Source organism: Mus musculus, chromosome 1, assembly GCF_000001635.26.
Source record: "Mus musculus strain C57BL/6J chromosome 1, GRCm38.p6 C57BL/6J".
Lineage (NCBI taxonomy): Eukaryota > Metazoa > Chordata > Mammalia > Rodentia > Muridae > Mus > Mus musculus.
In genome coordinates, this window is record NC_000067.6 from 119,992,104 (window position 1) to 120,015,935 (window position 23,832).

Sequence of the window (23,832 nt, forward strand, 5' to 3'; positions counted from 1 at the left end):
TGCCTCCTAAACCCAATATCAAGCCAGAGTTTCTACCCTGTGGAAGTGGAGCAGGGCCAAGACTCACAACTTATGCACAGCAGGTCATCAGCAAACAAGCAGCTCTGGCCAGTGAGACACTCAATTATTTTTCTTCCTTCCTTCCTTCCTTCCTTCCTTCCTTCCTTCCTTCCTTCTTTCCTCCCTCCCTCCCTCCCTCCCTCCCTCCCTTCCTTCCTTCCTTCCTTCCTTCCTTCCTTTTTTTTTAAGTTGGGGTCTCCTGTATCCCAGGCTGCATCAAGCTCACTATCTAGCCAAAGGATGACCCTGAACTTCTAATTCTCTGCCTTCATCTCCTGAGTGCCAGGTTACAGATGTGTGCTAGCTACCACACTGGATTTACAGGATGCTGGAGATGGAAGCAAGGGCCTGGCTCATGCTAGGCAAGGGCTCTAACAATTGAGCTACAACCCTAATCTGTTTTAGATATTTTTCGAGTCCTAATTTTGTTTGTTTTAGGGTCACAAAGTAGCATGTAGTGTTCCTGCCCAGCAATGGGTAAGTGCAACAATGTGTACTTGACAGTCTTAAGCTGTCAAAAGAGCCCCCTGGAACAGATGCCTTTCTAAGGTTTAAGGTGGGCTTGAACAATTGGTGCAGTTGTATTGGGGGTGTGGTTAGTTTTAATTATAAACTTGACACAGCCTACAATGACCTGGGAGAAGAGTCTTAATGAAGGACTGTCTAGAATCTAGATTCTAGATCTAAACTCTAGATCAAGTTATTATAGAGAGAATATCTCATATATTGTATGAATGCAACACCTGTCAATTAAAAAAACCTATGGCCAATGGCTTAGGCAGGATATAGAAGTGGGACATGTGGAAGAGAAAAGAATTCTGGGATAGAGCCAGGCAGGAGATCTCCCTAGAAAGAAAAGAGGAAACAGATTCGTGGTACCTGAGCACAGGTAACCAGCCATATGGCAGAATGTAGATTACAATAAATGGGCTATCTTAAGCTATGATTCTAATCAGAGAAGAGCCTAACTATATGGCCAAGGTATTTGTAAATATATTTTGAGTCTGAGTCTTATTTCTAGGAGCATGGGGCTGGGAGGAAGAACCAGGCCCTAACTTCAAGTTGCCTTGTGGACACGTCTGTATGAGGCTGTCTTGATGTGGGAAGACCCAGCGTGAAACTGTGGGGGCACCATTCCCTGACTTGGGGGGGGGAGCTTGACTATATAAAAGAAACCAGATGAGCACAAGCATGCATTTATTCTCTCTCTGCTCTTGACTATGGGTGGGATGTGACTGGCTGCTTCAAGTTCCTGCCTTGAACTCCTTGCTTTGATGGGCTGTGAGCTGAAATAGACCCTTTCTCCCCTAAGTTGCCATTGTCAGAGAATTTCACCACAGCAGTGGAAATGAAACCAAGATGGGGTGACTAAACTTGACAGTGGGGAGCTAGCCATGGCTCATCATCCACTGAATGCCCCCAAAAGGGCACCAAAAAGGTCTATTCGTCTACCCACAAGGTCCCTCCAGGAGCCCACCCATACTTGGGTTCAGGTTTCTCCCTGTGACTCTCATGGAGCTGCCCACGTCAATGCCTTTGTCTTGATTTCTGCCGAGCATCTTGCTTTCTCTTAACCCTTGTGCTGAAGACTTCATTAAAATATATTTTATTAATGAAATTTATAATTAAGATATATTTTATAGTAATATATCTGCTTCCTAAAGTGGCTAGTTCTGATATTTTTTTTCTGTGTCAAAGAAATGAATATAGGTTTGGCCCAAGTGAGGTCCCTAAAGACTAGGGAAGTTCCTCAGGCTATTGAGGTTGACAATGTCGAGCCCCTCTGTCTCCCCATGCTGATCAGAACTGTGACTTCGTTCAGCATACAGAGAACTCTTGAGAGTATTCAAGCAGGGCAGAGAAGTGAGTAAGGGGTTCCAGAAAGGAAATTGAGAGTGTGGAGACTGAGGTAAGAAGCGTGGTAGTTCCAGGACTGGCTGAGGATGGACACTGCCTGTGCTGTTACAGTCAGATATTGGACATGGTTGGGCGCTCCCTTGGGTGTCTAGGTTCTTACATCCCAGAGGAAGGCATTGCATCAGGGATGGAGAGTATTCTAGCCTTTCTCTGCCATTGTTCTTTTATTCAAATGTTAACTGTGTGTGTGTGTGTGTGTGTGTGTGGTGTGTAGACTGTGCAACCTTGGTTGTTACCCACTGTCCACATTGTTTTGTAAGGCAGGGTCTCTTACCTCAGCTAGGCTGGCTGGCCAGTGAGTCTCAGGGGTCCCTGACCCTCAGGGCTCCTCCTCAGTGCTGAGGTTAAAAGTACACATAGCATGTCCATGTTTTTTTATGTGGGAGCTGGGGTTCGAACTCACATCCTTGTGCTTACAGGACAAGTGCTTTACTTACTGACCCGTGTTCCCAGCCTCATGTGCCTCGCTTCCCATCCTACTTTTCCTTACACAGTGGGACAGACAGGAACAACATGTGAAGAAATGGAAGTCATTGAACTTATGAGTAAATTTTACCACAAAAATCTACTGTTTGGAGGCAGGAGAAATGGGTCAGTGGTTAAGAACACTTTTAGTTCTTCCTGTGGACCTGAGTTTGGTTCTTAGCACCCACACTGGATGGTTTACAAATGTCCATGACTCCAGATCCAGGGCATCTGAGGGGCTCTTATAGCTTCCATAAGCACCCACAACACATGTGCCATATACACATAAACGTATACATAAATGAAAATAGAAATAAATAATTTTTAAAAAAATCTACCATTTAAGCAGCGAGATCTAAGTGAATTACCAGCCTTATTTACAAAAACTGTTGTGAGCCTATGATTAGTGATGCTATGTATCACTATACATAGTGATACTGCTAAATCGGCACTCACAATCCCAGCTTCCTGGACCCTGGATCTCCTGGAGAAGTAATTCATAGGCAAGGGTTTGCTGCCCACTTACTGGATTCCAGAAGATGGTTAGGCACTTCTGTTCTTTTCTTGGGCTCCTCTACCAGGCTCTTCAAGAGGAGGGGTGACATCGTATCAAAGGGTTCTTTTGCCTGTTGTAGTTCCTGCATGGGGCTTTTCACAACTTCCATCTGCTCCTGAAAAATGGAACTGTCTGTCTAGAGTCAAAGGTTATTTCCTGGGAAGAAAAACAGGAGTCCTGGAATTACCCTGAGAAATCACGCACATATTTCTTCTCAGCTTTTGACAAATGTACCTCTTGTCTCTACATGGTGTGCCACGGCTCAGGCCGTCCCCGCTTCTCATCTACTGGACACTGCATTCCCACACAGGGCTGCCTCATTAATCATTTGACATCACACACCATAACCCAATATGGCAACACGCTCCAGACTCTCCCATGACTCTCCCAAGCTTTTCTAAAATGTGTTCCTGAGATACTTCTGGGGCACATGGGGTTGGGGGTGGGGAGAAAGAAAGAACTCTCAAGGGCTAATAAATATGGAAAATGCCCTAGTTTTCTGTTGTTAATGACAAGATATCCTGTCAAAAAGAATCCGTGTAGGGGAGGAAAGGGTTTATCTGGGCTTACAACTCCAGATTATCAAGGGAAAACTGAGGCAGGAACTCAACTAGTCACATTAACACCTGCAGTCAAATGTAGAGAGAAACGAAAGCCCCCATGCTAGCTGTTGCCTTTGCTTCCTAGCTTTCTTCCGGAACTCTCACAACGTACAGAGCCTAGGGCATGGCGCTGCCCACAGAAGGCCAAGTTTTCTCACACCAATTAACAACCAACCCACATACCCAGAGGCCAATCTGATCTAGATAACTCCTCATTCAGACTCTTCCCAGATGATTCTAGATCTAGATAATTCTAGATTGACAGCTAAAAGTCTTCTTTTTGATATGTCTGCATATCACATTCACAGAGATGTGAACAAGGGTCCCTTGAACATATTGAGTGTTTGCAAGACACAGGCATTCATATGTCACCTTCTGGACCTGTCTGCTAATAGGAGGTGATAGAGGGGTGACAGAGCCTGGAGGTGGCTGTATCAGAGAGACCTGGGACATGCCTAGGACTCAGGGTCAAGGCTATTTTCAGTTGACAGTCGTTGGAAACTCCACTTTCCTCATAAACACCCATTCCCAGCCCCCTCTAACATTCTTTCTCAATTACTCTTTTAGACGTCATTTATTAACATTATTGCCTTGAAAGAGAACTTTACACATTCCACATTTTAAAAGCCTTTATTATTTTGTGGGGATGGTGGGGAGCAGAAAGTGCACGTGTGGAGGTCAGAGGACAACTATTCTGTGCAGTTGGTTGGCTCCTCCCACTCTTGTGTGGGTTGTGGAGATTGAACTCGGGTCATCCGGCTTGCAAAGCAAGCACATTCACCTATTGATCCGTCTCACTGGCTCCCAATCCCACACTTTCTATATCACCCACAACTCTTGACTCCTTCAAACAAGCCAGGGGCTGCTTGGGGAATCCCCTGAAGTTGAAGGTAAAATCAAGAATACACGTCTATGAGTTTTACTCTTTTTCCCTTGGAGAAGTTCCATAGCTTTCGAGAAGACACAAGAGAAAGTAGAGATACCCTGAGGTTGAGGTTGTCTGTACAGTAGCTGCGTAACAACTATTTCCAGAAATAAGTTGGGCTGTCTTCTCCCCAAGCGTCCGGTTGAATAGCAAAGGTTGCACAATCCTCAACACAGCCTAAGGAATCCGCTTAACACAGTCCTCCCCAGACCCCCTTCCCGGCCCTCTCTGCCTTCCAATACCTGCCCCAACTCCCCCCCCCACCCCCCCCCAACCCTGTTGCTCTTGGACCCATTGTGTTTCTGGTAGGGTCAAGTTGGACTGGGCCCCACCCTGGCTAATCCCCTCTTCTTTCATGCCAACTCATTCTAAAGTGGTAGGTAGAATGCAGGCTCATTCCTACCACCATCTTTTCTTTGGGTCTCACCTCGCCCCCACCCGGACCCGATCCCTAGATGAACATCTAGGAGATCTGCCTGGGGGTTCCCGCTGCTTTAGTAGCTTGGCGACCACCTTGGGACACTCGAGTCACAAATCTGAAGCCTCTTACCCTGCAGACGATAGTTCCGGGGCGGGCGCGCAGGAACCTACTCACAGCGTCGCCATGACAACGCGGACGCTTTCCCAAGATGTGCTGGGGGACGCGCCCAAACGGCCCGCAAACATGGGGGGAAGTTGGGCGGTTTCTATTCTGGGACGAGGGTTAACTTCTTTGGGTTCTGAACAGTATGCGGAGCCTGAGAAAGACCAGAGAGCGCCACTTACTATGTGGAAAACTAATGGATTCCCAGAGGAGCAGAGAAAGTTAGGGCACTTTGAGGGCTGGGCAGTCTGCCTGAGCAGCTCTGGGCAGGGCGCCGGCACAGTGGGCGGGACCTCCTGTCCAGGCTCCCCCTTTATCCCCTCCCAGTTTTACACTTTGATATATGATAAAGTTCGTACACCAGCAAAAGAAGCTCCCCTTCTCCCGCTGCAACCATGGTTAAATTTCAGCCAATTGAGTTTCGCTTGAACTTTCTACTATTTTGAAGAAATTTCCACATTCTCTTGCATATTTTTTTAAAAACTAGTTTATCTTTTATTTCTTCTTTGACAGTTTTGTACATGTAAACAATGTATCTCGATTATATGCACCCCAGCCTGGATCAAGAACCCTCAATCCAGCCCCTCCCCCGCCACACCATCTTCTCTTTTGTTAATAATCCACTGATTCCAGTTAGTGCCCCCTGCCGGAATGCTGACCTGACCTTGTGCAGGTCTGGCTCAGATAACCAGGGAGTTTACCATGCAATGGCACGTCATAGCCAGAAGACAGCATTTCATAGCACTCTTCCCTTCCTCTGGCTCTTCACTCTCCCCCTACCCCACCCCCCACTTCTTTGATTTTCCTTTAGCGTTGGGTTGATATGTTCTATATAAGCTGAGCATTCAATAGACATTTATTCTAAGCACTCTGCCTACTTATGAAACTGCATAAACCGGTGCCTAGTATGGAGAGCAACTTCTCTGGCCAAGCAAGGTAAAGGCTCTACTAATCCATGGTATAAGCATATGTATTTAGAAGGCTGTTTGGCAACATGTGGCTTAGCATCAGTAGTAGGTTCTTAGAGTGATGACCCAGCAGGCACCAGCTTTTGACTGGGTTCACAGCACCAGGCCTGAATTCCTCACTTGTGGACAAGACTTTAAGTTTAATCCAAAATCATTGGAAGTTTACAGCGTCCATTCAAAACTCTTTCCAGCTTTTCTTCTGGTCTCTCTTCGTCTGTATGACATGAAGCTTGACGTTATTTACAGGCATACGTGAGGAGACTGGACTATAGAGTCCAGACAGTGTCTAACTTCCTGTCTGCTGTCCACTTCTACACCTATGTGCTAGATGTAACCCTTTCCCCCACTGGAAAGTTCATTGTTTTTTGTTAATTTGGTTTGGTTCCCCTTTTCCCTCTCATCAACATTCCTGCCTATAAAACAACCTCATCTCGGGACCGGAAGGGTGGCTCAGTGGTTAAGTGTGCTTGCTTCCAAACCTCATGACCTTAGTTTGATCCTTAAATCCACCTGCCAGCTCTAACGCCCCTTCCCCCAGCATGGATCACAGGATGTTTCCATGCATGTATGTATATGTGTATTGTGCTGCATTTAAATGTGAACATAGCATTTTTCTTAGTGAAAACATATTTCCTATTATACATAGAAAGCACCCATATGGTAACATAGCAATTAGCAACAGGGTCTGTTGTCATATAAGGTCACTGTGTGTTGTCAACGTCCACTATCTCATAGCAGCTCGGGTTCTTGCAGGATCTGCTGCATCCAGGCCAAGCATAGATGCTTGATGAAGTCCAGGCTGGGCACATCATCTAACTCTGGCTCCTGAGACTCTAGCTCCTGGGAGAAGCCTGTAGACAGCTTTCTCTCTGGTAAGAAGGACAGACAGAGGGATGCTATTGCACTAGGTACTTTTCCCATAGCCATGACAAAATGCCTGGCTTAGATAAGGAGTATAGTCCACCACGGGGGCCGGCGTGTCAATCACAGTGTGAGGCGGCTGGACACACTCAGGCCTCAGTCTGGAAGCAGAGGAGACTGATGCTGGCGCTCATCTCACTTCTCCTTTCTTTCTTTTCAGCCCAGGACTCCAGTCCATGAAATGGTTCTGCCTACATTCAGGGTGTGTCTCCCCACCTCAAGTCAGCCGGTCTGAAAACTCCCTCGCAGACAAGTCTAGAGATTTGTCTCCTAGATGATTCTAGATCCTGTTAGATTAGTCATCGGTATGAACTGCTATCATATCTTTCTCTTTCTGAACTTTGTGGCTCATGTTCTTATTCTTAAAGCTTCAAACACCTGACATATAGTGATTTCTTGCGTGGATGTGGCGGGGGGGGGGGAAATGCGTGCATGTGTGTGCATGTGCATACATGTGAGTGCATGTGCATTCATGTGAACATGTGCATTCATGTGTACATGTGAAGACCAGAGCATAACCTCTCACATCATTCCTAAGCCATCGTCCACCTCGTTTTATGAGAGAGTGTCTCTAACTGGCCTGGGACTCACCAGTTCATCTAGGATGGCTGACCAGCAAGTCCCAGGGATCCTCCTGCCTCTGCCTCACCAAACACTAAGTTTACAAGCTGGTAAAACCATGCCTGGTCCTTTTTGTGTGACCTATGGGAATCAAACTCTCAGGTCCTGATGCTTTAAAGGGAAATACTTTACCGAGTGCAATATCCCCTACCCCCATCCACACCGACTTCTAAACCCCTGGTGTTCGTTCAGTGTAACTGGCACGGAAGCCAGTTAAGAATCCAGAGTCTCAGGCTCTCTGAGACCCCCTGAATCAGGAACTACATTTTAGTTCAATTCCTCGGAGGGTTGGGCGTGGTGGAGCACGCTTTTAATCCCAGCATTTGGGAGGCAGAGGCAGAGGCAGAGGCAGAGGCAGGTGGATTTCTGAGTTCCATGCCAGCCTGGTCTACAGACTGAGTTCCAGGACAGCCAGGGCTACAGAGAAACCCTGTCTCGAAAAATTAAAAAACAAACAAACAAACAAAAATTCCATGGAGATATTTGTGTGCTCATTAAAGTCTGAGGATTATGGACCAAAGGATACTCTCCAATTATGGCTGGTCTAGAAGGTTAATTACTTCCTCTATCCATGTGCATGTTGCAGTTGGCATTCATAATGACCAGACGGAGAGGTGCCCCAGGCCCCAGGAGAATTCGAAGATATGAGCAAGACAACAGGCACAGCAGCTTGTCACAAGTTTCCATGGAACAGGAGGGCCATTGATTCCCTTGTTTAAATCTCTCTGGGGATGTCACACTGGATGGGGAAGAAAATTCAAAATGTTTACTATGGTCTCAGGGTGAAGCAGGATTTAGCTGCCACCCCACTCCTGCCTTCTCTTTTTGCCCCCTACCCCACTGCCCTATCCTTGCCTGGCACCGTGGCAACCTAGACTAGCTACCGACCCATTTTACTCTCATGGGAAGCTGGAGACTTTGTTCTCTCCTCTTGGATCTCCATTGATCTGTGACTCTTTTCATTGTCCAGTTGAGCCCTGCCTGAATTTAAGATTTCAAAGTCTCACACGGTGGCAGTTTCAAGACACCAACTTTGTGATACCAACTTTGTGAACATCAACTAGTCAGAAACTTGACTGACTGCTAGCCAGTTCAATTTATACACCAGGACCCCAGCCAGGGAATGGTGCCACCCATGGTGGGCTAGTCTTCTCACCTCAATTTTAGGATAATCTCTGTAGTCATCCCAAGAGACTAGCTTGACCCAGAATATCTCTCATAGGTGTGCCTGAGTCTTCTAGGTGCTTCCAGATCCTTTCAAGTTGACTGTTTGCCATCACACTTGATATTTGAATATACTGGTAATGATTTTTGTCTTGAAATTTTTTTAAAGTGCTGTATTAATCCTTGATCCTTCCAAACTCCCATATGATCTTTCTCCCATTCTTGCTCCCATGGTTTCCCTGAAACAACATTTCAAATAAGATACAGCAGGACACTGGAGAGATGTTGCTCATGCAGAGGACCTAGGTTCAATTCCCAGTACCCACATAGTGGTTCACAACCATATATAACTCCAGCTCCAAGGGATCTGAAGCCTTCTTCTGACTTTAACGGCTCTAGGTATGCATGTGATTTTATATATATATATATATATATATATATATATATACATATATATGCACACACGTATATATACATATATATACATGCATGTATACATATATATTCAAGAAACATTCATTTATTCATACACATAAAATTAACTTTTACTTATATATATATAATATATAATGTATCATATATCTATATACATATAATGTTTATTAGTGTTTTGCCTCCATGTGTGTCTGTATGAGGGTGTTAGAGTCCTGGAGTTACAGGTAGGTGTGAGCTGCCATGTGGTTGCTGGGTATTGAACCCTGGTCCTCTGGAAGAGCAGCTAGTGCTCTTAACCAGCCAGCTATCTCTCCAGCCCCCCAAAATAAAGTAAGACAGAGCAAAGAAAGCTTCTTTCTCCTCCCCGATGGTGAAGCCCAGAAATCTTGGAAGCAGATCATGGACCACATCATCTGATGATGACACCCATGCTGTTAGCTGAGAATCTGAACAAGGCTGTCAGCCAACTATTTATAAAACTAAACTAAACTAAACTAAACTAAACTAAACTAAACTTATTCTTGAACAATCCAATACATGTATCTAGTAATTCTTTTATTTTTATATTATTTGTTTTGTGAGTATGTGTCAGTACACATGTGGAAATCAGAGCCTAACAGCAAGGCCAGGACTTGCCTTCTACCAGGTGGGACCTGGGGGGATTAAACTCAGGTGCTCAGGCTTGGGGTGAGCACCGTATTCACTGCGATGGCTCACTGCTATATTCACTGTCTCTCTATATATATGTATATAACATGCTCTCTCTGAAACCCATTGAGTGCCTTTTAGCCTCCCTCCCTCCCTCCCTCCTTCCCTTCTTTCCTCCCTACAAGTCATTTTCTTCTATCCTTGTCTTCTTTGTTTTATGACCTGCTGAGTTTAACCAGGACCATCTGTGTGACCAGGGCTTTGGAGTTATCCATCAGAACCTCGTGGGCATTCCACTGGATACACAGCTGAAGACAATGTCTGTCCCTTTCCCACATGGTGATGCTGAAGACCGGTATTTACCCTCACTGCATAAATGAAGCTGAAGTCTCTGGGGTTCAAGTAGCTTGCCCAAGGTTCTAGTATTAATTGATTGTTAACTCAAGACTTGAATCCAGGTTTGGCTGTTAATATTCTTAAAATTTGTAATAGCATGTATGTATGTATGTATGTATGTATGTATGTATGTATGTATTTCATGCATTTGTTTAGTGTGTGTGCATTCTACAGTGCATGTATAGAAGTCAGGAGACAAGTAAGTTTTCTCCTTCCACAGTGTGAAGATTCAGGGATTGAACTCAGGCCATCAGATTTAGAGGCAAGCACCTTTACCTGCTAAGCTAGCTCGCCAGCCCACAAGTATTCTGTGGGCTGAATAAGCCACGTGGGTTTCTCTGGGAAGGTTGGAGTGCTCCTGACCTTCCATCCACTGATGATAAGGATTTGAAAGAACTAACAACACTCTCTCAGAGGTGGCTTTATTTGCTCTTCTATTTGATCAACTTTAACTCTCATATTTCATTTAAATATTTAAAAGGATGCCGACAAAAGGTGGAGGAAAATGCAAAAAGTAAAGGTGAGCACGCTTCCCTGACAAAAAGAAGTCTACTTTTCTAGAGAGTAAACACAGAGGCGGGAGCATTAAAACCTCATTACAATGTGAATGTCAAATCTTTGTAGTTTGGTGCTCAACAGGAAACCACTCTGGCTAATTACTCACGGCTCATCAATCCAACATCAGTTCAGCTCTCGGTAAAGCTGCCATGCAGGGTACAGGTCTCTCCATGGAGCTGACTCCATGCCTCCGATGGCTCTCTTTGAACCTGTGCAGTCATTTGATGAACACCTTGGACTCAAACATTTGAGTAGCCCATTTCTTTGTCTTTCCTCTCTTATCTCCTCCCACAACCTCCAAACCACTAAATCTCAAATATTCCTTAGGGAAGCCTCTCTGGAGGGCAAGCATATTAGTCAGTGTTCTCTAGAGGAACAAAATCTATAGAATGCATCTATAGGTCTGTCTATCTATCTATCTATCTATCTATCTAGGGAATTTATTAGAATGGCTTACAGGCTTTGGTCCAGCTAGTCCAACAATGGCTTTCTACCAAGGGAAGATCCAAGAATGCAGTAATTGTTCAATCTCCAAGGCTGGATGTCTCAGCTGGACAAGAGTATACACTGGAATCCAAAAGAAGTAAGCTCTAATGTCACTGAAGGAATGGATTTGCCAGAGAGAGCGAGAGCATCTGGCAAAGACAAAGCTTTTTCTTTTTTCTTGTCCTTTATAAGGCTGCCAGCAGAAGGTGTGGTCCGGATTAAAGGCAGATCCTACCTTAAAGATCCAGAGAAGTGTGTCTTCTCACTTCAAATGATTTAATTAAGAAAAAAAATTGTCCCCTCACAGATGTACCGAGCTGCTCGGGTTTTAGTTAATTCCAGATGTAGTCACGTTGACAACCAAGATTAGGACTTCAGCGGTGGCTGCACAAAGATGACAGCTGCTGGGTCATCCCTCTCTACACACTGGCTCTTTCTATTCCAGCTGGCTTCATTCTCAGCAAGGATGTCCCTATGCTCTGGAAAACACTGCCATCTTGCTATTAGGTTGATCATGATGCCCACATATAGGATGTGTTGGTGCCACTCCTGGTCAAAATGCATCCAGTGCCTGTCTCAGGACCAATCACTGCTCAGTTAGTTGAGGGATGGTAATGCTGCTTCCCTGTTAACTCTGTCTGTTAGGCTGTCCTTCCTGGAAGCCTCAGCAAGGTCCATGGTCTGAGAGTAGACAAGAAAAGTTTGTGTAACTAAAAAGAAGAATGGAACCAAGACAGGCTTGATGCTTATCTATTATAGACCATCAAATGTGCTTGGCCTACAAGCCTGGTGACAGGTAGGGCTCAACTAATGTATAGATTCACCAGCCTTAGTTGTCTGATGCCTTCCTATATTTGGTGTGTGTGTGTGTGTGCTTGTACCACGTAGACATGTGAACACATGTGTGCATATATTTGAAGGCCAGACGTCAGCCTCAGGAGTCATTCTTCTGCAGCATGCAGCTTGGGTTTTTTTTTTTTTTGTTTATTTGTTTGTTTTGTTGTTTTGAAACAGGGTTTCTCCATGAGACCTAGGGCTCACAGATAAAGCAAACCCCGGGAGCTGCCCATCTCTACTTCTCCTAGAATCACATATATGCCACTAAAGTTGGCTTTGTATGCAGATGCTAGGGATCAAATTCAGGCCTTCATACTTATCTTACAATCACTTTACCAAGGAAACCATCTTTATAGCATCTCCATATACTTTGCATAGAATTTACTGCCGTCTGAAAAATAACTGCTCACTCTGCATTCCACAGTTGCTTTGTTTGCTAACCAAAAGAATTATTCATTTTGTGGTGATGCAGAACTCTTAAATTAAGTAGCATCCTTCTTAGTATCCTAGAGAGGATGACGTTGTAGAACTGTAGCTGGTCCACATGAGCTGAGGTTGGCAAGGGTAATTGCCACAGGCCTCTATCACCCTAATGTAGCTTGTGGAGCAGAGCAGGAGATTGATAAATATTTGTTGAATAATGTTAATCCTCTAGCATATCTTATTCCTGCTGTGGGAAAAGAAAAAAGAAACAACATAACCGGAGAAATAATTACAAAAACAAAAACAAAGAATCACCAGCCAGCTTGGTGAAGCCTTATCACAATGTGAAGAAAATAAAACAGTTTTCTAACTCAGTGTGATAGCTGATGTTACTAGTTGATGCAATTAACTAGTTAGGCTAATTGAGACAGGATGACCCACCAGAACTGTGGGCAGCACCATCCCATAGGCTGCGGTCCTGGACCCAGTTAAAATGGAGAATGTAAGCTGAGTCCCAGCATGCATCTCTCTCTGCTTCCCAACTATGGATGCCATGTGACCATCTGCCTCTCGCTCCTGCTGCTGTGCCTTCCCCACCATGATGGGCTGTGTTCCCAAACTGTGAGCCACACTAATCTCTTCCCCCTAAGCTGCTTTTGTCAAAGTATTTTATCACAGCCACTAAAAACGTATCTAGCATTGTGTTTAGCCAAACAAAAGAGGAAACGCCTCAGCCCTTTCCGACAAGTAGGAAGCTACAAGCAGTAACCAAGCGCCTGTGGAGCGCCTGCCTAACTTTAATTTACAAAGCATCCCATAGATCACAAAGATCTGTCCCAGCATCACATGAAACCAGTTGTGATGGAAAGTATCTGCAGTCCCAGCACTTGGCATGTGGATCGGAGGACCAAACACTCAAGGGCACCCCCAGCTATATCAGAGGGAATTAAAGGCAAGTCTGGGCTAGAGACGCTCTCCAAAAATAATAAGGTCTAGAAGGAATTGGAGAGGGTACTGGGATTCAAAGCTGGCTGGGGGCTTGTTGATAGTTTTAGATTTGCACATGCTGTAAAGAGGCAAAGTATCCTGAAGGATATGCCGAAAGAAAGGGGAAGGAGGGAGACTTCTTTCCCTTCGGCATTTGACGAAATTTTCATTTTCTGAAGATTTGTGTCTAACCTTGAAACCTGCCTCCGTGAGATGCTAAGTGTGTCTACAAGAGGGCCAGGAAATTGGCTCAGTCTGTAAAGTGCTTGCCGTGCCAGTGTGAGGACCTTATAAAAAGCCAGGCATAGCAGTGTGTGAGCACTAGCTATCCTGGCACTGGGGAGGCAGAGAGAGGAGGACCCCTAGGGCTCAGTGGCCAGAGGTGTAGCCAAGTAATGAGCTTCAAGTTCACTGAGAGACCTTGCCTCAAAAGGTAAGGGAGGAGTGACGGAGGAAGAACGTTCACTGCCGATCCTTAATCTCTACACACACCTCCACACAGGCGTGCACACAGGAAGTATTGATATAACTTACCCCAAAGCCAAGCACAGCCTCTCCCCTCCTCAGGATGACCTTTAAAACACCATTGGAAGGACATATTGAATATCTAGGGTTCTGATGGTTGGGACTTTGGTTTAATGTCCCACTTTCTGCTACTGTGTGACTGGGGCACTGAATTAGAACTAAAGAGGCCATTGACATAAAAGAATGGTCCCTCTCTTTCCCAGGGAGGGTGACGTTGAAACTTGGAGAATGTACAGAACGGTATTTTCCCATAGCATAGCGGCCACCACAGTCTCCACCATCTCCTCTCACACAGAGCAGTGCTGTTTGTTGGGCTGTCGGCGGAAGCCTTGGGTTTGATCTCTAGCTCTGCATGCGCTGGGTGTGGTGACTCTAATGCTAGAAAAATCACTGGAAGCTAAGGAACAAGAGTGTTCTGTAGGACCAAGTTGAGGTAGACTTAATTCTGTTTGTATAAAAGTCAGCCTGGGAAATGGTGTAGGAGACCACATCTGTAATCCCAGGGTTAGGAAAATTGAGGCAGGAGGTCTGAGAGTTCAAAGTAAGCCTGGCTTATATAGTGAGACCATGTCTCAATCGAGGATAAGAAAAGAAAAGAAAAGAAAAGAAAAGAAAAGAAAAGAAAAGAAAAGGTGTTGCCTACCTTGTCACTGCTGAAGGCACGTGACTTAAGTCCTCCAGAGAAAGTACTTTCTGGATTGGAAGGGAAGGAGGGAGGTTGCAGCTGCCTCTATGCGGGTGTCTAGGGTCCCTCCTCCTCTCTCCTCCCTTCCAGCTCTGTGCCGCCCCCCAACCCCTCCCTGCTATTCCCTGCAGGGTGGAGTCGCGAGCTGTCGTCCAGTCTTTATCAATAGGCACTGCAGGTTAGTTAACAGTCTTGCCACCTCCTTCAGGGAGCAGCAGTCCCTAGCCTGGCTGTGGGTCTGGTCGGATTGGGTAGGTCCAGCCATGGCTTCTCTGGGCTTGGGGGTCGCCCAGGGTCCTGGACGACATGCAGGACGCTGAGCTGGACACAGAGACGGACACCCAGCTCCTGAAGAGGCCAGAGCACAAAGGGGATCAACAGTGGGCGGAGCATGCTCAGCACCATGAGCCCCCGGCTGTCACTGCTTCTGCTGTGGCTGCTGCTGCTCATCAATGCAGCGCACCCTGTGAGTACCCCGCCCCGTCCCCGCGCCCCCGGATGTGGACCCCACGGACCAGTCCACGGTCCTCTATCCGGCCCTAGGAGTTACGGGGAGCAGCCGATCTCTCTTCCCTTAACATACTATCGTCCACTCTGACGGAGCCCTCTTCTCTCCAAAGGCAAAAACTTCAAGGGCTCTGTGTGAGGCTCACTCCCCTCACCTTCGCTCATCCCTTCCCGCCGCTAAACTCACTTCTTTCCAGAAGACAATTCTGTAGCCGCCCCGGCAACGATGCGTGCTAGACATTTGCACTCTAGGGTTTTGTCAAAACACCCTCGTTCCCTTTTGAGACCCGTGGTCTCAGGCACCGGCCAAGGCTCAGAAAGGGGGCGGGAAAGGCTTACTGTCAGAATAAAGCCAGAACCACATTGTTCAGGCTAGTAGCGGTTTTTTGTTTTTTCACGTGCTCCGTTGTGCAGATGGGAAATTTTAGTTTTTCCATCTGTGTGGGATCATTTCAGCCCTCTGTGACCTGGAGGGACTGACTTTCTAAAGTCTGCCCGTCTTGGGAGCAGTAGGTCGCAACAAACTCGGGTAGGAGAGGAAGAAGGTTGGAGGAAGGGGAGAGAGAGGCCAGGCGGGTAGTGGTTTGTGTTGCTTTCCCATAGAAACTTCTGGGAACTTTCCCCTGGGATATCTGAGTGAGAGACAGGCTGCACTGAGGCTGGCAGGATGGGAAGAACTGGGAAGAAGGTCAAAGCTGCCGGGTTGGACTCCAGGGTTACCACAGGGAATGGATCCTGGAGCTGCCATCTGGGTCAAAAACATTGTTTCCCGTTTCCTGGGACATTTTTGTTCTGTGCCAGGGAGGCAGGAGCAGGTTCAGCTTACATTTGTGTCTCAAAGGTGATGATCTCGGGAATAAACGGATGGGGAAACTGAGGCTTTGCTTGGTTCAAGTCTTCACTGCACCTGAGACGGCTGCTTGTGTATGTCTGTTCAAGTCCCTCATTTTACAGCCGATCAAAGCCCTCAGTGGGAGACCTGCTTTTGATCAGCATGTTAGGAGCCAGGCTGGGACTAGTGCCCAGATCTTTAGACTCCTCACTTTGGAAGGAGGGGGTGGGGTCTGGCCTGCCTGAGGTTTGTTCTGTTCCTTGTACACCTTGTATTTGCATGTCACTAACACACACATGGGCAGTGTGGACATCCCTAGGAGAAAGGCTTCACGTGGGCCTCTGGTTATTGTGTGGGCTTATCCAGACCTGTGATTCTATCTCTTGAGGATTGTGGTAGAAAACGCCTTTAATAAATGAGGGTGGAAGGGCCTACTTTGTTGGACTATTTCCCAGCTTCTGCAACTTTTCCTTTCGCTCCTTTGACTCTGAGTGCTTGGCTGTTGGATTTTGAGATTCGAGGATAATAAAGACAATTTCTTCCTTCCTTTTGGCATTCCCTCAGAGGGACATCATAGGTGTCTTCCAAAGAGACCACTAAAACTGACGTGTGTGGTCCTAGCCCCCGTCTTCGCCTCTTCCTACAGGGGAGGTTTCAGAAAGTTCTTTTGCAAGTGGAAACCGAAAACAGTGACTGCTGAAGGGGTTTACCATAAGAAACTGAGTGCATCACCTCTGCTGGTTTGCTCCATACAGCTAATTTGTGTGTGCAGGAGCCTGGATATGCATGTGGAGGCTGGAGAGCCTCTTCTGGCTTTTATTCCTCATGTGCTAGCCACCCTGGTTTCTTGACGCCAGGCCTCTCCCTGCCCTGGGACTCACCAAGTACAACAGACAGACTGGTCAGTAAGAGCTGGGGAGTCTCCTGTCTCCACTTCCCTAGCTCTGGCTAGTATGGCTTATGGTTTTAATGTCAACTTGCCACAAACTAGAATTACCAGGCATGCACATGGTACACAGACATACATGCAGGCAAAATACCCATGAATATAAAAATCTTTTAAAGCACATTATGTCTCTATGCTAGCTCTATTGTTTCTTATTATAATATTAATAATATATTTTGATCATATTCACTCCCCATGTCTTCCCTTAACTCTTCCTGGATTCATCCCAGCCCCTCCCAAGCTTACCACCCTCCTCTCTCTCTCTCCAGTAACCCACTGAGTGGAATTTGTGCTGCCCATATAATTGTGGTATGGGCCAATCCTCTCTAAAATGGGGACCTACCAGGATCCACATCCCTGAAGAAAACTGATTCCCCCCGCCCCCATCTCCATTTCAGTGATTAACTGCCTGTAGTTCCTCAACTAGAAGTGGAGGGTCTCATACGTCCCTCTCTCATACCTCTTGCTATGTTCACTGCCTCGATTTGTTTAGGTAACCAGGGCTACAGTGACTTCATGTGTGTGTCTGCCCCGGCATGTCAGGAAAACACTGCCTTATGCCTTATGGCAGTACTCTGTAACTTCCGGCTCTTGTAATCTTTCTGACGCATGATTCAAACAGGGTTTCTTAACTTTGACACAGTTTTGTTTTTTGTTTTTTATATTTTGGTTTTTGAGACAGGTCTCATGTAGCCCAGGATGGCCTCCAATTCCCTATGTAACTAAGGACCATCTTGAATTTCTGATCCCACTGCCTCTGCCTACTGAGTACAGGTTGCTGGGTTGGGGTTGGGGTGGAACCGGGGTTTCATGTATACTAGCAAGCACCAGCTAAGCCACACCCCCCAGGTCAACCTTGATGCTTTTGACATATGGACAAGATATAGTAGTTCTGTGCATTGTATGAGCCTGAGTGGCATCTCTGGTCTCCCTAGATTAGGCACCAGGAATACCTCTGCAAAGCCGTGACAACAGAAAATATCATCAGGCACTATCATATACTCTATGAATACAAGGAGGGGAATTGCCCCTCTGTGACAGCTACTGCTTTAAGGTCTGTTGTGTTTCTGAGAGGTACATTAGCAGGACTAAAAATAGTTGTTGCTGATTGGATTTGAGGCACTGTGATGACAGAGACTTTGAGTCCAGTGATGGAAACAGGCTATTAGAATTTGGATTGTGTGTGTGTGTGTGTGTGTGTGTGTGTGTGTGTGTGTGTGTGTATGTGTGTCTGTGTGAAAATGTGTTCGGAGGCCAGAGGTCAACTTTGAGCATCATCCCTCAGAATCCTGTCCATCTTGGTTTTTTGAGACAGAGTCTCACTGAGGTTTGGAACTCAGTGATTTGGCTGGGAAGAGCGGTCTGAGAACACTAAGGACCCACCTCTCTCTACTTCCCACTAGTGACATTTTAAGTATGTGTCACTATGCTTGGCTTTTTTATGTGGGCTCTTGGGAATTGAACTCAGGTCGTTGAACTTAGAATGCAGTCGCTTTACCCACTGAGCTATCTCCCCGTCCTCATAGCTTAAACCTTATATACTCCCCCAAAGGTCTGTGTGTTGGACTTGTTGCCCAGCCCATAGAACAATCAGGAGATAACCATACTTGGGAGGTAGAGTCTAATGGGAGGACGTTAGGGGATACTGTGACCCTGGCCCTTCCTTTACTCCTTTCTGCTTCCTGGCTATCCTGAAGCAGGCAGTGTCCTCTGTCATGTGCTCTCTCTATGATAGACTCTGATGCCACCAGTTCAAATGACACTCTAGGTCAAAATACATCCTTTCTCCTTAGCTGATTTTCTCTGCTACTTCGTCAGAGCAGTGGGAAGCTAACTAACACATAAGCATAGCTAAGAGACTGCAGAGAATGTGTTGTTCTCACTGCCCTGCTTTGGCATTTTCTCCTTGTCCCTGCTTTCTCATCGATGGCTCCGAAAGAGACTCTCCAACATCGGAGCCAGCTTCCCAGTACCCCTGCTGGTCTGAGTGGTTAGCGGTCTGCCGTTCTGCCGCTGTGGTGGCCCCTTCCAGTGTCTCATCACTGGGCCCCAGTCTCCGTGCAGTGTTAAGGACACTGACCTTCACCTGGCTCTGGGGTACCCAAGGCAAACTCACAACACTAAGATCCTATCTACCTGTACTTGCTTACAATAAATACAAGGCAGCTCAGCACTGGGTAAACCTGAAAAAGTGAGACGATCCTGGGGCTGCTGGCTTCAACAGACCACTCTGACATAACACTCTGAACACTAATGGGGATAGGTAGGCCTAGTCAGTCGTGCCTGCAGCCCAGACCATCCTGTCCCTTATAGGAACATGAGTCTGTTAGGATGGGAACCTGGCCTCATAACCTCAGTTAACCCCAGGACTCTCTCTGGAACCTTCCACCTTGCTCCCCTCACCCTCTGCTCTCAGAGACATGCTCATGTGACCTGTCTATTTGAATTCCTGCCCTCCTGATTCACAATCTCATTTCTGGCTGATGGATTTGCTCTTTGTTTCCTGAGAGTCATGACTACCTGGACCGGCTTCCTCAGAGCAGCTAGCTTGATAGATGTGTCTACTGTGAACCCTCTGCTACTTTCCTTCCTATTCATCTTGGTTGGCCAGACTGTCCTAACAAAACCCATACACCGGGGGCTGGGGACGTGTTTGCCTAGCAAGCACAAGGACCTAAGTTTGATTTCATGTTTAAAAAGATCAGATATAATGGTTCTCAGCTTTGGAAAGGTGGAGACCAGCAGACCTTAGGGCTCTGGGGTCAGCCAGCCCAGCCTACTTGGTAAGATCCAAGCCAGTAAAAGACCCTGTCTCAAAACAAACAAACAAACAAACAAACAAACAGAAAATAAACAAAAATGAGGCAGCAAATGAATAAAATAATACATTGGGTTGATCTTTGGTACACCTGTGTGAGTGAACACACACACACACACACACACACACGCATACACACACGCACACCACAGAATGACTAGCATAAACAACAAAGGATTCTTTTCCTATATTCTGGAGCTGAAGTCTACTCAAGATCTAGCACATCCAGTGTCTTGTGAGGGTTCACTTCCTGGCTTCTAGGTAGCTCCTCTGTTCTCTTGTGGCCTGTCCAGGGAGCCTGCTGGGTGGATATTGTCTCCTCTACAAGAATATGGATCTTTTACAGTTCAGCCCCCACCTTTACCCCTTTACTGACATTTATTACATTCTGAGAGTCTCTGTCTCCAATTACAGGCACACTGGTGTGAGGGCTTCAGTGTATGAACTGGGCTGACATAGACATTCAGTTCATGGCACTGCCATCTTGTCATGAGCAGTCCCTAGACCTTGCCTATCTGTGTTGCTCAGCTTTCGTCATTAAGCAAACACATGGGATCACGAGATTCCGTTCATGGTCAATTAGCCTATTGTTCTGGTCCATGGCGAGGCCCAGTTTTGAGTCACCTGGGCAGAGACTATCCCTGGAAGGCTGTCTAGATTGGGTTGCCCTCAGGGAATATGTCTGGGGATTATACAGATCACATTCATTAAGGTGGAACGCCTTCGAGGTTGCCACCGTTCTCTGGGTAGAGGATTCTGATTGTGAAGAAGTAGAGAGAAGAGCTGAGCGTTAGCGTGCAAGCATTTGTTGGGACTGTGGATGTGAGGGGACCAGCTGGCTCAAGCTCCCGCTGCCAAGACCGCTGCCACGCTGGACCGAATCACAGAACAGTGAGGGAGTATGGAACCGTGAGCTGGAAGAACCCCCTTTTCCCTTTGCTCTTGTCAGAGTACTTTATTACAGCAACAGAAACAAAACTAAGATGCGTTTCTCCCTCCCCTCTACACACACTGACCTGTCTTTTACTAGTTCCTGCCTTCTAAATGTTCTACGACCTTCCAAATAACACCAAGTTAGGAACTCAGCCTCTAATACACTGGGGACCATACTAGATCCAAACTATACCACTGACGCATACCTCAGGAGCTTCCTTCCCCAGGTGATCCAACCTTGCATGGCCACCCACTGAGGTCTCTCCCAGCTCTGCTTCTCTGTGCCTGACTTCTTCAGATTCTGCTCAGAAGTGGGGTCACACTGAGTGTCTCCTCTCATTAACTGCTCAGCTTGTCCAGTCCCTTCAGGGCTGGTAAAATAGCTCTCTGCACACCTCCCTCCACAGTCCCAGCTCTGCCCCCTGGTGGCCAGCTTCTTGGAGGCTGTTTCTGGGCTCCTAACCTTCATTTTATCTTGCTGCAGCCTGGCTCCTACTCAGCACCCACAGAATCAGGCTTATCAGTGGCCTCTATCTAGCCCCATTTGCTAGACATTTTTGAAAAAAAATCTTTAAAATTGTATGTGTTTTGAATGAAAGATGAGACAGCTTAGTCAGTAAATGCTTGCCTGGCAACCAGGAGAACCTGATTTTTATCCCCGTGTCAAAGCATCAAGTGTGGAGGTTGGTTCATGATTAAAATCACAGCACTAGGGAGACTGAGACAGGAGAGTCCCTGGAGCTTGCTGGCCCGACAGTCCAGCCTAACCAGTAAGCTTCAGGCCAATGACAGACCTTGTATCAAAGGAGCATAACATCCAAGGTTGTCCCCCAGCTTTGATACATGCACATACTTATATATACTTACATATACGTATATACATGCTCACACAATTAAAAATCACACCTGCATAAGGGGACATGATGTTTTGATGTACATTATGAAATGGTCACCACAGTCAAACAAATTTACATGCATCTCTTTTGTGTGTGTGTGTGTGCGCACGTGTGTGTACATGCATGTGTATATGTGTGTGTGATGAGTTCTTGAAATCAACTAAGTAGCTCTCCCTTTCCTTCATCTCCAAGCTCCATGTAATCACCATTTTATACTGTTTTTGTCCGTTTGTCTTTTTGGACTGTGTGTGCATGTACATGTGCCTATTTATGCATGTGTATGTACATGCAGATGCATGTGCCATCTACTTTGTTTTTGTGAGACAACATCGCTCCTTTGGCCTTATAATTGCTGACGCAGGCTGGCGGGCCAGTGAGACCCTAGCATTCACTTGTCTCCACTTCTCCAGGGCTGGGATGGCAAGAACCTATAGCTGTGTCTTGCTTTTTAACACGGATTCTAGCAATCAAACTCAGGTCCTCATGCTGGCAGGCCAACAGAGCATCTTTCCAGCTCAGAGATGTATTTAGTACAGTTTCAGAGGATGGAGAATCCAATATTGAGGAGCTGCCTCTAGGTAGGTCCTTCAGTCTATGTCATCATAGAAGAAGAAGGGCTAGGACAGAGTCTGACAAATACAGATGTGGGTGCTCACAGCTGACCACTGAGCACGGACCCCAGTGGAGGAGTTAGAAAAAACACTGAAGGAGTTGAAGGGGTTTACAACCCCATAGAAAGAACTACAATATCAACCAACAGACACCCCCCCCAGAGCTCCCAAGGACTAAACCACCAACCAAAGAGTACACATGGAGGGACCCATGGCTCCAGCTGCTTATGTAGCAGATGACGGCCTTTTAGAGCATCAGTGGGAAGAGAGGCCCTTGGTCCTGTGGAGGATCTATGCCCCAGTTTAGGGGAATGCTTGGGCAGTGAGGCAGGAGTGGGTAGGAGGGGGAGTATCCTCATAGAAGCAGGGGGAGGGGGTTGATGGGGGTTTGCGGAGGGGAAACTGGAAAAGGGGATAAAAATAAATAAAATATCCAGTAAAAAAATGAAAACAAAAAAGAGAAGGCAAGAGATGGTGTGTGTGTGTATGTGTGTACATGCATGTATGAGTGAATGTGCATGTGTGTGTATGAGAGAGAGAGAGAGAGACAGAGAGAGAGAGACAGAGAGAGAGAGAGAGTGCAAATATCCTTTCATTTGAAATCCACTCCTAGGATAACTCTTCACACACACACACACACACACACACACACACACACACACACACACCTATATGTATGTATCTGTGTGTGTGCATGTGTGTATGTTGGGAACTGAGCTGAGTTTCCAACAGGAGAACCTCAGTGACACATCCAAGTCATAGCAGTACATCGTATGAGAAACAGAAAGGATGCAGTAACAGAGAGATGGGGTCAGGAAGAACACATCCCTCTGACCTAGGCAGAGGGGCGGAGCAATGCAGCTCCCTTCAGGCATGTGAAGCTGGGGGCTCTGTCCTGGCTCTGCCCCTGTGTCCCCGCCTCCCAACTGCCTCTGTGTGGTTCCTCATGCTGCATCTTCTCAGCCTCACAGGATCCTTCTCCCCATGGTCATTGTCCTCTTGCTTTGCTGATGTCACCAAATGACCTTCTGCAGCAGCCCTGCCACCCATCTGTCTGTCCATCCATCCACCTATCCATCCATCTGTCCATCTGTCCAGCTCACCTCTCTGTACTTAGATCATCCTACTCAAGCTTTGCTTCTCCACCTGGAGATCCTTCATTGTTGACCCCTCTTCGTCTGGACATACTATTGTCACCTCAGCACTTGAGTTAAGCATTGCTCTTTCCTGCAGTCTCCATACCTGTCCCCCCAACCTCCCTCTGCACTGTCCACCCTATTCCTCCTCCCACCAAGCCCTTACCACCACACACTCTGGCCGCTGACCTCTCTGTACCCGCTGAAGACCATGAGCTCCAACAGTGGAGGTCATAACCTATTCCCCTCCTGTCCTCAGCTAAGCAGATGCTGGGCTATAGCCGTGCCGATCAGTGTTTGATGGTGACGTTTGGTGTTCTGACCTGGTCAGATGACAGTGAGATCCCTTCTTCTTTTTCACTGTCTAAACTCTTTCTTTTGCTCTGCTACC

The 23,832-nt window shown here is 46.5% G+C and overlaps 2 protein-coding genes and 1 long non-coding RNA gene across 13 annotated transcripts in view; 2 read left to right on the forward strand and 1 right to left on the reverse strand.

Moving 5' to 3' along the window:
* Positions 1 to 14,855, reverse strand: part of Cfap221 (cilia and flagella associated protein 221) — an 83,619-nt gene extending 68,764 nt beyond the window's left edge. Inside the window, exons 1-3 of one of the 6 annotated variants that reach the window (XM_030253071.1) lie at positions 14,721 to 14,855; positions 5,076 to 5,262; positions 2,969 to 3,154 (exon numbers count right to left, since the gene is read on the reverse strand). In XM_030253071.1, coding sequence (XP_030108931.1) covers positions 2,969 to 3,107 — 139 coding nt within the window. In that variant the 5' untranslated portion in view covers positions 3,108 to 3,154; positions 5,076 to 5,262; positions 14,721 to 14,855. Of the gene's footprint in view, positions 170 to 2,968; positions 3,155 to 4,952; positions 5,381 to 14,720 lie in introns of those variants that run through there. The other 5 variants (XR_001784074.2, XM_017319885.2, XM_017319882.2 and 2 more) reach the window with 5 other exon arrangements.
* Positions 5,135 to 7,373, forward strand: Gm33817. Its single transcript, XR_387317.4, has 3 exons — positions 5,135 to 6,044; positions 6,830 to 6,948; positions 7,158 to 7,373. It is a non-coding gene; the product is annotated as a predicted gene, 33817 (long non-coding RNA).
* Sctr (secretin receptor) overlaps positions 14,776 to 23,832 on the forward strand; it is a 56,661-nt gene continuing 47,604 nt past the window's right edge. For 2 of the 6 annotated variants that reach the window (NM_001012322.2, NM_001311077.1), the window contains exon 1: positions 14,877 to 15,228. In NM_001012322.2, coding sequence (NP_001012322.2) covers positions 15,154 to 15,228 — 75 coding nt within the window. In that variant the 5' untranslated portion in view covers positions 14,877 to 15,153. Of the gene's footprint in view, positions 15,229 to 23,832 lie in introns of all 6 variants that reach the window. The other 4 variants (XM_006529683.3, XM_006529685.4, XM_006529684.4 and 1 more) reach the window with 4 other exon arrangements.